The following is a 13,926-nucleotide window of genomic DNA, read 5'->3' on the forward strand; positions in this document are numbered from 1 at the left end:
AGATCCAGTAATTCAAAATAGAGGTGTTTCTGATAAGTCATCTTGATCTCACACAACAGGTATTTTTTGTTGCATAATAAGAAAACAACAAATATCTATCTGTGTAAGCTCAGTTGCAAGTGGTTGAACTGGGTATACTGAGAGTAATAACCAGCATTCAACAAACTTCATTTTATTATCCAGGAAAGTGGACCAGTCACCAGAACACTGATCTCTGGTGGTGTGGTTTTGAACCATGGCTTTAAAGCTGTTTTGGTGGCTTCACTCTACTCCCCACCTGTACAGTAATGAAACTGTAGAATCATGGACAACTCTAAGTGAAAGGCACTTCATATACTCCAATTCCCTTCTCAAAGAAGGTCCAAACAGAGCAGGTTGCTCAGGGTCATATCCAGTCAAGTTCTGAGGATCTCCAAGGATGGAGATGATACCACCCTGCTGGCCAACCTGGTCAATATTTGACCAGCCTCATGTCAAAAAACCCCATCAGCACGCTTAAAATATGAATGAAAATCCCATGAGGAAAGAAACCGAGGAAGGGAATAACTGAGTTCTGCCTCTCCATACCAGGCAGCACCCCGAGACCCATGTGGGTAAGTGTGCTTCAAGCTGCTGTGATTAGTCTCACCCTTCATAAACTTTACATACACTAAGATTAAAAGGACTATATAAACACAGGAAAACATTGTATTTGCTCATAGCAGCCTTTTTTAAACAGATACTGTGCAAACAACATTCGTAATTCAGATGTGTCACCTGCCACATGAAGCAAGAGTTTGACAACGGGAGAGTCACAAAGCACTGGCAGAAGCAGAGCTGTGCTTGGAGCCAGCTGCACCAGGAGCTGGCTGGACTCCCAGGGAAGGCACAGGAGGGCTGGTGCTGCCCCTGACCCATTTGAACTGCACACTTCCACACCTCTACCACAGATTTCTGAACAGCCATATCCAGGGGGGTCCTGATCCTAGCAGGTCCCTCTGAAGGTCACTTCGGAATGACACACACAGCTCGCAGATTTGCCACTAGCAGCTGCCACAAGCTACCAAAAAAGGCAGGATGTTGAGACTCCACAAAACCAAAGCTGAGCTGGAATATAGATACCAAATGAAATGCTTACATGTTGCTAAACATGCTGCCTACATCAGAAACACGAGACAAGAGCAGAAAGCCATGCAACGCGTTTGGCAGAAGCACGCAGACATTTCACAGCTCGTCCCTGGGTGCCATGCTCACACTTACGTTAGTCTGGGTCATACTACCTGCACTTGCTTTAAGCATTTCCATCATCTGTGAGGTAGGGAGGGAAAAACAGAATAGTTAAGGTATAATCAAGTGAGATCTTGCACATCACAGTATAGTTTGTAAACAAGCTCTTTATTGGATGTAGTGTGGAGAGTGTAAATGGTTCAGGCTTCCACCTCAACTTATCCAGACAGGGAATTTCTGAAAGCCAGGTAAGTGATTCAATGGATTATTAAGGAGGCAGATGAAAAAAACTGGGATTAACAGAGGAAGAAATAGTGACAGAACATAAATAAACACATAAGTAAATAATTTTGCTGTCAGTAAGATAAATTTTTCTGTTGTCATGTCAGAATCAAAACACTCAGTAATACCTTTTGATCAGTGAGCAATTTTAAACACTGTGTTAACCTGTCTGCTTCAAAAATTTTTGAATAAAGATGCAAAATTAAAAAACAAATGCCTACAAATCATTACAATGAATTAGACCAAAGATAAAACTGTATCAGTTCTCATCTCAATATGGAAAGATCTGTAGAAGTCTTTATTCCAGGTGAGAAATTACAGTAATAAAAATGATACATCAAGATTTTGTTGATACATTGCTCCTCAGTTTTGATTATACTTCCAAAATCATAGGCACCATTTGAAAGACCCAGCCTGCCAAATCCTTTTCTATGTACAACCTTTCCTGTTGGCTTAAATTTTAAGGTTAGCCATGCACTGTGCTTTTAGTTATGCACCCACAGAAGCCTCCTCTGGTGAGATCTTGTGCCCGTGCTACCCTGAGAGAGCCCAGGGGAACCTAACAGTATCTTCAGTCATCTCCTGTAATTACTGCTGTAATTTATTGTGAATTTACAGCACTTTGCACAGGGCATAAACCCTTCATGTCTGATGGGGGCAGATCTAAGTCACCTGAAAGCTGAAGGATTTGTATCAAGAAAAAAAATACTTGCACATCTACAGTTTACACTAAACAGCTTAAAATCCCTAACAAGATGGAGAAAACAATTATCTCCTGAGAGAGTGGCAGAGTAATCAATTGGCCCAAGCTTCTGCTGTTCAAGGGGAGCCTGAAAGGAGATACTAACCTAGATAGAATTTGAGACACTATCTCAAAACAGTAATTTCTTAACTAAGAACACAGACCAATAGTTCCACTATCACTTGAAAACTGTTTTGAAAAGAATTTAAGGACTTTACTAAATCACACAGAGCCAAACTACCACCAGAGCTGTATTTTCTAGCTGGGCCTAATGTAGAAGAACTGCAAAATACACGAGAGAAATTACATACAGTAGCTGGAAATATGTAAATGTATTGATTATGTGATTGGCATGTCCCTGCTGAAAATAATCAACATATTGACTTTTCTGAACATTCACAATAGGCAGTAAGGAAAAAATAAATCTGTGCATGTGTGTACATACATTTTTTTTGAAAAAAGAATTTTATTTCTGTCTGTCTTGGAAGCTGTGATTTTGCATACTGGTACTGGAGTGCCTCCATTGGCTTATCTCTACCATTATTTCAGCAATAAAAAATAGAACAAATAGAGGTGCTGAAGGGGACACTGGATGAGTACTGAGATACAAAGCAAGGCAGCTGTCTCATTTATAATGCTGGGGAAAAATGAGGTAAAGTATCTTATTAAGCAAGTAATAGGGATATCATTTTCCTATTCCCCTATTTTATTTTGGTCCTTCTGCACTGTGAGAGCAAATGATCAGGAATTTGTAGTGATGTACTCGTGCTTGGCTCCCTGCCTCCTCTGGCACATCCTGGTTCAGTGGAACTGAGGCTGCTTTGTGCAGATTAGGTGGCAGCCCTTAAAATTCAGAAGCACGACACCAATTGGATACACTTAGGAAATATCCTTGGAAAACCAAGTCTTCATTCAAGCACTGATGAAGGTTCCCAAGCGCCTCATGCTCTCCCAGACACCTGAGCTTTCCCTGGGATCACCCAAGGATGTCCCAGCCTGTCCAGCCCTGCAGGACACACAGTCTGTGCTGCCACCTCAGCACATGGGATGTGCAGCCCCTTCCTTGGAACACCATGGCATTTACATTCTCTGAGCAGAGAGAGATAATTCTCTTTCACAGGTTTTTTTTCTGGAGAGGCACAGAGAGAAGAAGAGAAAATTCTTGTCCCTACTTGCTGCTCCTCCTGTTGTTTTTGCACATGTGGAATGTGTTAGGAAGATTGTTTACCTGCAGTGAGTTCTTAATTGGACTCCAGTGATTGTTTATATTAATTGGCCAATTGGGTCAAAGCTGTGTCCTGGCTGTCTGGAGACAGTCACGGGATTTTCTTTAGTATGTATCTTAGTATAGTATAGTATAGTATGGTATAGTATAGTATAGTATAGTACAGTACAGTACAGTACAGTATCCTTTCAGTACTCTTTATAGTATTCTATACTATAATATAATATAATACAATTTTAATCACGCAATTGTTCAGCATTCTGAATTAATGGAGTCAGATTCCAGTCATTCTCTGGTTGGGGGGTCTCCTTGTTTACCACAGAACACCACGGAGAAGACTCAGAGGGACTTCTCTTTGCTAAACCATGATGGGGCATGTGAGATATTGGCAGGCTTGTGGCCACCTGGGGATGTGCCCACACCCTTGTTTCATTTGGGATCAGGAGGATGTTTCTGAAGTGAATTTCCCAGTTATTGTGTTTGTTCCGGCTGCTAATAGGCAACTGTGGGGCCAAGCAGGAGGTTGGCTGGAATTACACCATCTCTGCACCACGCTGCTGGCACGGGCTTTGGGCCCCCAGCACAAGCTGTTTCCTCCTGCAGTGCCGCTCCTTTTGCTAATGTAGATGTTGCCTGACTGAATCCTGCTGACTTGATTGATCCTATTTAAATCAATGTGATTGTTTGTACGAACAAGGTTGATAGAACTGGTCTTGAGTGGCATTTACTCCACCATGCTCTTTGGCATACAAATCAGCTGTTTGGGGCAGTGGTAACTGTTTTGTTACCACCATGAATTTAGGGAAATCTGTTAAAGACAATAAAGAAAGTGCATATTTGCAGTGAAACAACTGATATTAGCACTTGACTGGTCTCATTTAGATGTATACAGTAACCTTGCTCTGGAGGTAGTTTAAAGAGATTCTCCTGTCTTTTGAAAGATCTGTGAAATAATCAAGTTCATACTTGATACATACATACATCATATATACATCAATGTATATGATACTTTCTTCCAAAGTATCATATACATTGATGTGTTATGCATTTGGTTACATAGTTTTAAATCTGCATATGGCTGTTTGTACCCAGTGATTCTTTTCTCTTTTTTTTAATGGTTACAGTAAAATGCTGCATGATTTATATCACAAGTAGTAATTTCAGCTAGAAATATTGATGACATCTTGCCTATGGCAATAAACAAGTTTTAATAGTACAGTAAAGCATGTCCTTTTTTCTTAATTAGTCTCCAGTCATTAATCATGCAGATTATTTACAAAAAGCCTAACACAATAGAAAAGAAGAATTACTAGTGCAATGGCTGTATTCCCAGGATCACATGAAATTCATCAACATAAGCTAGTTGAGCCTCTGTAATCTCAAGGTGTTTATGAAATAATAGGGAGAAGGCTTTAGGTTAAGCGTATTTAGTATAAAAAAGTAGTTGTTTAATTTTTTTTAAAGATGAAATTCTCCTATTTTTGGGGGAAAACTGAAATGCTTGATGGGTTAAAGCCACAGACATCTTGCAGTAAGGTATAAGAAGCCTTGTCAGATCACTAACAGAAACAATCTTTATGATGCTGAGATTTTGTAGCTTATAATTAAACATAATTTTTCAGCCTCTGTAACCTGTATCATCTTTACAGGCTGTATTTTATACATCACAGCAATTAGTGAAGCCTACAGGGCACATTTAGAAGAAGGCTTTCTGTCAGGAGCTGGTGGTGTAGTGACTCAGCAAGGCATCAGAAAGCTTTGCTTTGTGCACCTCCAGGGGGCTGGACCTGTCAGATTAACACAAGAGGCTATTTTTGTAACATCCAAAACGTTTCTGCTGTACATCAAAGTGCACTAGCTGCTTATTTTAGATGACAGCAACTCTTAGATTTGTCTTGAACAATGCAGTCTTTAGCACTTTTTTGGTATGTACTTCTCCAAAAAGAAAATTTCCTGCGAAGCATTTTGTTGAATAAGGGCTTCCCATTTGAGATCATCAGAGACATTTTCATCCTGTGCTTCAAAAGTTGCAGTAAATTAACAGCCCATGTACCAAAGGGAAGAGGCTGTCATGGCATGTTGGGGAGTGCTCTGAGCATGGACATCTGGATTTGTGCCCTGCTCTTCAGCTGAGCTGGGCTTTGGTCCCAGGCAGTGCAAAGAGCCTCTTGAAAAGGGATCCTCAGTTGGTCTGGCTTTTTATTAATGTGTTAATTTTCTACTCCCAGCAACCGAAGTCTCACCCTCCTTCCCAGACACTCAGTTATTCCCATTCCTGAAACTAACTTGCCTGAAAGCTGCTCTTTTCCCTGTGGTCATTGATGAACTGGCATGTGTGGCCTCCCACAAGCAGAGGGGCTGTGAGTTACTTTCCCTGGCTGCTCTTAAATCCGCCCATGATGTTTGGAGAATTAGTCTGAGCATTTTGCCCTGACTCGTGTCTCTTTCCTTGTGCCTGACCTAATGGGATCCTGACTGCAGAAGTGTGAAGCAGTGGAAGATGTGAGGTCACAGATGTGTCCCCATGGTCAGAATCAAGAGCTTTTGGCAAGTTCTAAAGAGATAGTGGAAATTACCTCTGAAATCAGATAATTTCACCAAAGATGTCATCATTAACATTTGGCTTTAACAATGTGCCCTTTGTTTGTGTAAATCTCAGAAGGATGTTGTCAAAGTGATTGCTGTTAACTCTAATGGCACAGTGAAGTGACTTGGAAATGGTGACACTAGACTCAACAAAGGAACTGAAATTGGAGCGAGCTTTTCTGAATCATGGCCTGACTCAGCTCTCCTTGCCCCTGCTGCTCCAACACCACTGGCGCTGCCCTCTCTGCTCCTTTTTGCTGTTGCCTTTTTGTGGTGCCTCCCAGCTGCCCATCCCTGCTCACCAAAGCACTTACCAAAATCCCTTGGCTGGCCTGCGCTCCTTGGCAAAATGCAGCTGCACTTTTCTAAATGGGGATGGATTAACTGTGTGCTTAAAAGCTTTGCTGGATGGAGACCTGGACTCCAGAGCCAGACCCACCTTCATTGCTGGAGCCTGCAAGGAGCAGGAGAAGACATTTTTCTCCTTCTCACATGCTGACTGGGAAAGGGGTGGGCAAGAGAAGGAGAGAGCCCTGACTTGGTTTCTGCACTGCATTGCTGTCATCAGAGCACTGGGCAATGAGGCTCTGAGTACTCCCAGAACCCAGAGCATCCTGGGGAGAATTAATACAAGGGCTGAGCTGAAAAGTAGCTCTGTCATATTTTTTAATAAAAACATTTGGAGAAAAGTTTTTCCCATTGACATTTGAAAAAAGAAACACCTAAAAACCCCACAAAGCTTTTAATGCAGGGAGCTACTAACAGTGGTGGAAAAATTAGACTTATACTGGAGTAACTTGTAGTTATATGAATACATACCCATAAAAAAAGCATTTTGGGGCTTTTAGTAGGAACTTGGTACTACTACTAATAATACTTTCATTTGAGTAGCTCTTGTCTGCAAAACATATCAATGACTGTATGTAAATTACTCAATGCAGGGGTGCTGGAACCTCCCTTCCCTAAGCTATTTAAAAGCATCATGTTGTGCTTGTTATTATAAGAACACAGCATTTAACATCCCATTGAAAATAAAAACCATTCTTCTTACTTGTTTTCCCAACTGAAGCTTATTTCTACTGTTTTCTCAGAGAAGCAACAAAGTTTGGGCTTAATCTGTTTAAATGCACCTTCAATTTTCATCCCTTACATTATTACCACATATGCATGATTTTTAAAAGTCTGTTCCTGAAGTTATTTCACCCATCAAAAGGCTTGGTTTTGCTTCGGAGGTGTGTGTCTTATATAGTAAACTTCCCTGTAGTATACAGGACAAAGATTTCTTTGCTGAATCACTACAGTCAACAGGAATTTCAATACCTATGTCTATGGCAGTTGGGTGAGGTCTCTTTTAGTTTCTTTCTCTTTTAGGTTGCTGCTTTTGTTGTGGGTCTCCCTAGACTCTCAGCACAGCAGCATGAGCTGAGGGTTCTCAGCATGGCAGCTGTAAGAATCATTGATTTTTTTTTGTCGGTAGCTGAAACAGAAAAAAATAAAAAATATTCCTGTCAGCCTTTTGAAAAGCAATTCTAAAAATTTAATTTCAGATCAGCAAAATACATGATTTGAGGGACATGGTATAAAAGTAGAAGAAAAAAAGCCCGGCATCACAAAGTGGAAGAATAAGGCATGGCAGCTATTCTTCCCTGACCTGGTGTTCAAAGGAAAAGGTGTTCACTGAGGTCAAAACCCACTTTTGCACATGCAGAGATTTGAGCTAAAGCCCTTCTTTTACTAGAGATGTTCTCTAGCTCCAGCCAGAGGTCACCTGAAATAAGATGTTCTCCAGCTCTCCTGCTGTGACTGTTTTACTTTTCATTGCAACTCTACAAACGCTCAGCAGTTAAGTAGAGCAGAGCACATATTTGAGTGAGTTTTCTGTCTGATAAAACTTATGGTTGAGACACAGCACCACCAGGTTTTAGCTTGGCAAACGCCAGTGAAGCCATTTACATTGAATTAGATCACCCTGAAAGAACAGGTTTCAGCCACATTCTCCAGAATGTCCTGGATGAGCAGCAGCTGCCCTGGATTAGGTTTGTGGGAGCTCCATTCTCCCAGGCAAGGGAGGGCTGAAACCACTATTGCTGAATTTGACACAAGTTCATAAAGGATTTTTATGATCTAAAATTGCATTTTTTAAATAATAAAAGATGCTAATAAAAATATATAATATAAAATATTATTAAATATTATTAATATATAATTAAAATAATTTTTAAAGTGCTGTTTCTTGTCACTGTCATATTTTATGAAAAATCCCTTCACCAGGATTTTTCTCGCTGAGAAGCCTCAGAAAACAAATGTAAACAATAATTATCGGATTGCCTGGAATGTGGTTTGGAGGTTGCTTGCCAACAGGTGGATCTTTGATTGGTTCCATGTGAATTGTTTCTACCTAATGACCAATCCCAGTCCAGCTGTGTCGGGACTTTGGTCAGTCACAAGATTTTATTATTCATTCTTGTCTAGCCTTCTGATGTTCTTCTTTCTCTTTCTTTAGTATAGTTTTAGTAAATAATTTCTTTTAATATAATATCATATCATATAATATAATAAAGTAATAAATCAGCCTTCTGAGAACTTGCAGTCAATTCTCATCTCTCACCTTGTCCTGGGGACCCTCACACAACACTGCAACAATTGGTGGCCACAGTTTCTAAATGCTGCTCACCCCTTCTGAACATCAATCATGCACAGTGAAAATCCCACTTTCTGTGACAGTCCATGCATGTGATCTTTACCTGCACACATAGGAGAGGTGCTGGTGAATCCTTGTGATCACTGAGCTCAAGGAAAGACAATAATGTGATCTCAGCTAATTTCCTTCAATTCCTGGTCTGTCTGTCAGACAGCCCTAACCTGAAGGATCTGCACACCGATGTTACCTTACTGATCTCACTGGTTTAGACTTGAAAGTCCCAAGGCAGTATGCCAGCTGTCTTGCACACATTATTATTTTTGTATCTAAATCTTCTTTAAATATTGGGCAGATTCTCTTTTCATAGCTGAGTAGTTATTTCAGTGAGTGTGGCAGTTGATTTACAGTTGGTACTGTGTGCACTTTCTGTAGTGAAGCATAAAATTGAAAAGCTTATGTCAAATTCATTCATACATGGACACGCTCAAGAACAAATTAATTTTAAAGCACTCACAGGGTGTATAATGTTTCTATGTCATGCTTTACAAATCTATAAAGTAATTTATAACATAAAGCCTACTTTGGAAGAGAGCTGTAGTAGAGCAGATAGCAGAGTGATTTCAATCTAAAATATCCCAGTGCTACACTCCCCCAGATATCTGCAATTCAGATCTGATAGGAACCATGAGTAATCACTTTCTAAAGCAAAATTATTATACAAGAGAAGGCTCTCAGTGCAATGTCCTCTTGCAAAACCAGGCTATTCTAGGACAAATTAGGTTTTCTAACCATCAGTATGCAGCACACTAGATAAGGTGTCAGATTCAGATCTCAAACGAGTATAAATCAGAAACCACAGCCATGAAGGATCAAGATAAACTCTTAAAGGTGCATACTGGATAAATCTCATATGTAACTGTAATGCCAGGGCCCTTGTAATTAACGTCAAGGGAGTTTTCACCCCATGAGAACAGATGCCTTCAAGCTGGCACTACTGTTGTGGTCCTTCTCTTCTGGATGGCCCAGCCCACAGAGGGCACCTCTGCACAGGGTGAGTGTCTTCCCTGTGCCATTCCAGCACAGGCTTTTTGAACATCCTTCCAGTGGTTTGTATTTTGGAGCACCACCAGATTCTTTCTGCTTTCTTTGGCAGAAGCTGGAGCTGCCAGCACTGTTTGACACCAGCCTCTTGCTGCATGGACCAAGGGACGCAGCAATCAAGAGAAGAGCACCTCTCTCTGATCACAGCCAAGCTCCTTGTCTGCTTGAAGCAAAGTCATGCCTGTAAATTCCCTCACACTGAGCACTTATCATTAGCAAGTGTGGTGGGCAATCATCAGAAACATTCAGAGACAGTCACCCAAGCTCAGCCCTGAGGTGAGCAGCTACAGCTGCCCTCAAATGGCAGGCTTGCATGGACAGGATTGAGCGCTGAGTCTAAGGAGCTGCCAGAAGCCAGCTGTGTCACAGCTATTCCTGCTCCCTCCTTGCATTTTTTTTCCAGGGGCATTCCTGCTCTCTGCAAGCAGCAACTTAATATACTAACAGTGCAAGGAGTGAAATATACAGCAATGACTGTGGACTGCTGGCATGCTCCTATTCCCACTATTCATCCCACTTGGCATGTGTGTTGCACCTGGATAGCTAACTCTGTAATTTGGACACAAGTAGTGTGTTCCCTCATCTCCTCAGGAGAAACAGAGATATAATCAGAATTTAGAAGGGCTTCTAAAAGGTGCATATTTCAAAGGTAAAATTGCAACATAAAGCGTTCAGAGAAACTATAGCCCAAGTACCACCTGTGTGCAGAAGAGGGAAGGAAAATATCATTCTTTGTAACAGCCAGTGGAGGCAGACAAAAGAGTCTAACTCAAAGCAGCTGCTCCTACTTCTTGCATCACAGGGAGGAAGCCCTAGTTGCAGTCCCCTCATGCAGTGAACTCTGAGGTATTTATGAAAAGTGGAACAGCTTCCACAGTGCAGGGCAGTAAAGGTCACCCCAGCACAGCTGGGCTGGTAACCAGTCAGTACAGCACAGCCACAGCAATGGGGAAAGAAACCCTGGCTATGGGGCAATGGGACCATCCTTCAACACAAACACAGGCTGGGGTCACCATGGAGCTGGGTGGAAGAGCTGAGCCTTGCCCTTGCCTTCTGCTAAATGCTGGGACCCCATTTCTGAAAAATACCGAATGACATTGGGTGCATTAAAGTCCTCAGCACAGGAATTGGTTTTGTTGGACATTCTCTTCCTGAAACTTGGTTCAAACCAGGCGCCCCAAAAGTCCTTTTGAGAAGATTGACCACTGCCAGTCTCGTGTACTGCATTCCTCCTCACAGCCACCACCTTGCTGACAGAATGGGGAGGAAGAAAAGTTCTTATTGCAGCAGGAAAGGCTGAAAAGGGAAGAGCTATTAGTCTGAAATTCTGCTATTAAAGAGGAGGGTTTCAAAGGAACCCAAAGAAAAATTGCATCCAGCTCAGTGGGAACGCCTTAGGTATAGACTTCACCTATTTCTTTGCAGCAAGCCAACTGCTCTAAACAAAAGGATTCCAAAATATGCTTTGCAATCAGAAGGCAGTGGCTGACAGCCAGCAAGCACAAGGAGCAGTGGGGTGCTGGAGGAGCCCTGCCCCAGTGCAGTGGGGAGGCAGCTGCATGAGTGCTGGGCTGGGGGCTGTGCCATTTGCTGAGTGCTTTGCACATCCCCATTTGCAGTCAATAATAAATACCTGCAATGTTAATAGTTTGCACTGGAATGCTCTGTGAGTACTTTCTGCCTCAGGTTGCACTTTTTTCTTTAAAGTTTCAGCACAGCACTTCAGCAGTTTTTGAGAACCTGTGTCATTGCCTCAGGAGTTCCTGACTCCAAGAAGAGACAAAATTCATCAGCTTTCCTGTGGCTGTCATAGTAGTACTGAAATATTAAATAAATGCTATTTGAATTGAGTTTTTTTGATTTTGATTGTGAAAATCAGTAATAAAATCCTTGACAATTAGATATCAGTGTAGACCTATCCCACTATTCCTTTGCAGATGAAGAGTGTTAGATCCACAAAGTGATGATAGTGTGAAGCCATGATGCTACAGCACCCACCTTTCAGGGACCCAACCCTCCTAGAGCAAAGCAGGATGTATGTAGGGAGCTTGCAGCTTGAGGAGAGAGATGGGTTCCTGAGCTTAGGAACCAGGAAAGCCAATATAATGCAGAAAAACTGCCTGTGATAGGGGCCAGGAGGCATTTGAAATGAAAGACTGCTGAGCTCTGCATGGAAAACACAGGAAATGCTCAGCTTTCCTGGTGGGTGGAGAGCTTCTGCTCAAGAGCATTTCTATAGACCCCTGCTGTTTCCTACTCTTGTATTCCAAGAAGACAGTTATTGTTTGTCTTCCCTTCTACTGTATTAAATCTTTCCAGGTGGCTGTCACAATGAAAAGTCTGCTGGGACTGCCCTGGACACCTCTGCAATGCCAGGAGGGGATGAAGTCTTGCTCTTGTCTGTGGTAGGTATTCATTCCTAGCCAAGACTGTCTCCTTTGACAATGTGCTAAGATTTTGGGTAGGAGGGAACACTCCCCAGAGATCACCAAGTCTCCTGTCCAGGCCGAAATAAAAATCTCCTGCAGGTAGGTCCTCTCTCTGTGTGGACAAGAGAATTATTGAGTAAATGCCTTTATAAATGCCAGAAAAATACTGATTAACAAATTACATTTGTTTCTCTCAAACACTGCCATCACTTTCTCAGTGAATTGATGGGAAAGGGTTTCTCTCTTGAGCTGGCTTTGTAACTGTGCTGCTAAGGAGGCAGGTGGGGTGCCAGGGTAAAATAAGCTTGTGCAGGGCTCTTGGAGATTATGGCTGGAGGTTTCCTCCAGCTGCCAAACTAACATAGAGTGAAGCCTGCAGTGTAGACAAGCATTCTGCTACTGCCCCAGATTTCAAGCTGGCTTACATAAAATGTGGACTTATGCAATTTATGTGAAATATAAAAGACTTTCTAAGGTGTTTGACTTGATATTCCAGGGCATAATATGAGCACTATGTAGGTTTAATAAAGCACATAGGAAACAAAAATGAAGAACTGCTTTCCCTGAGCACCATTTGGCAATAAGCCATCATCATTAAACACAGGGTACCTAGTAGGGATGTACAGAGATTGTTCCTAGACCTAAAAATGCTCATCAGCAGTGCAGATGCTACATTGGGTCGTGGCTGATAAAATCTGCAGCTTGCACAAGAATCGATGTTATGTTTAAAAGATGAAGAGGAGGCAGCGATACGAGACCTGTTGCTTGGTCAGACAAATCCACTGCTTTTAAGTACAGCCAAATAGAGAGTTAAACTCCACAGAGGAAGAAATACTAGCTGCTCTAGTTAAGTGTTGTTTTTTCTCTAAAGGCTTTAGAGGCCAAAGGAGAAGACAAAAAAAACCTCAAGTCCTCTAATAACTCAGAAGGCTAATGAGACCTTGACTGGCTAAACAGGGGATGCTGAGATGGAGGCAGGAGCTGAGGCTAACGGTGCCATCTGTGGTCTTAGTATCCACTGAGGATGCTGAAAAACTGGGAAAGAGGCAGAGAAGAACTGCAAAAGGGAGCCAAGGACTACAGAAAGCACCTAATGGGGAGAGAGAGGTTTAGAAAGCACTGTCTGTCTAGCTTATCAAAAAGATTGAAAAGTCTTGATTACGGAGAAAAACTCTTCACGGAGGCAAATGAGCTCTTTATTTTGGTGGAAAAGGATGAATGCTTAAAAGCTGAAGCCAAATATATCTGGAGTGGAAATTAGGCAAAACATGTTAATAATGAGGGTTTAAAACAAGCTGCTGAGAGAAGACAAGGAGTCTGCAGTGCTTGATGAAGATGTCTCAATGCTTTTCTGAGACAATTTTCTTGAATACATGCTACGTTTCAGTCCATCCCCACAAGGGCACAAATGGGTGATATTTTAACAGTGGTGTTGAAATCCAGTTATCTTTTCCATCTTCAAGCTCTGGGACCTTGTATCTGGAGGCACACAGGGGTGTACATGCCAGCTGGAGTCTTGCAGGGAGAAGAGGCCCCTCCTTGCTCTTTCTCCCCTTCCAGCAGGATAGTCATGTCAAGATCCAACATTGGCAGTCAGTCCTAAATCCTGGCTTGCTGCATTTCCAAAATGCCTTGCAGAACAATGAACCCCTTGCTGGTCTGTCCTCATTGCAACTATTCCCAGAGCAGAAGGACAGCAGGGCATTGCAGGGTG

General features: G+C 42.0%; 1 protein-coding gene across 3 annotated transcripts in view; it reads right to left on the bottom strand.

Annotated features, from left to right (window-relative positions):
• Positions 1 to 13,926, bottom strand: part of LHFPL3 (LHFPL tetraspan subfamily member 3) — a 232,125-nt gene that overhangs the window by 33,220 nt on the left and 184,979 nt on the right. Inside the window, exon 3 of one of the 3 annotated variants that reach the window (XM_058022559.1) lies at positions 1,260 to 1,287. The exons of 1 other annotated variant lie outside the window; for it this stretch is intronic. In XM_058022559.1, the coding sequence (XP_057878542.1) occupies positions 1,271 to 1,287 (17 nt within the window). In that variant the 3' untranslated portion in view covers positions 1,260 to 1,270. Of the gene's footprint in view, positions 1 to 1,239; positions 1,288 to 13,926 lie in introns of all 3 variants that reach the window. One more of the 3 variants, XM_058022558.1, reaches the window with a different exon arrangement.

This window comes from Melospiza georgiana, chromosome 4 (genome assembly GCF_028018845.1).
Source record: "Melospiza georgiana isolate bMelGeo1 chromosome 4, bMelGeo1.pri, whole genome shotgun sequence".
In the NCBI taxonomy this organism is placed as follows: Eukaryota; Metazoa; Chordata; class Aves; order Passeriformes; family Passerellidae; genus Melospiza; species Melospiza georgiana.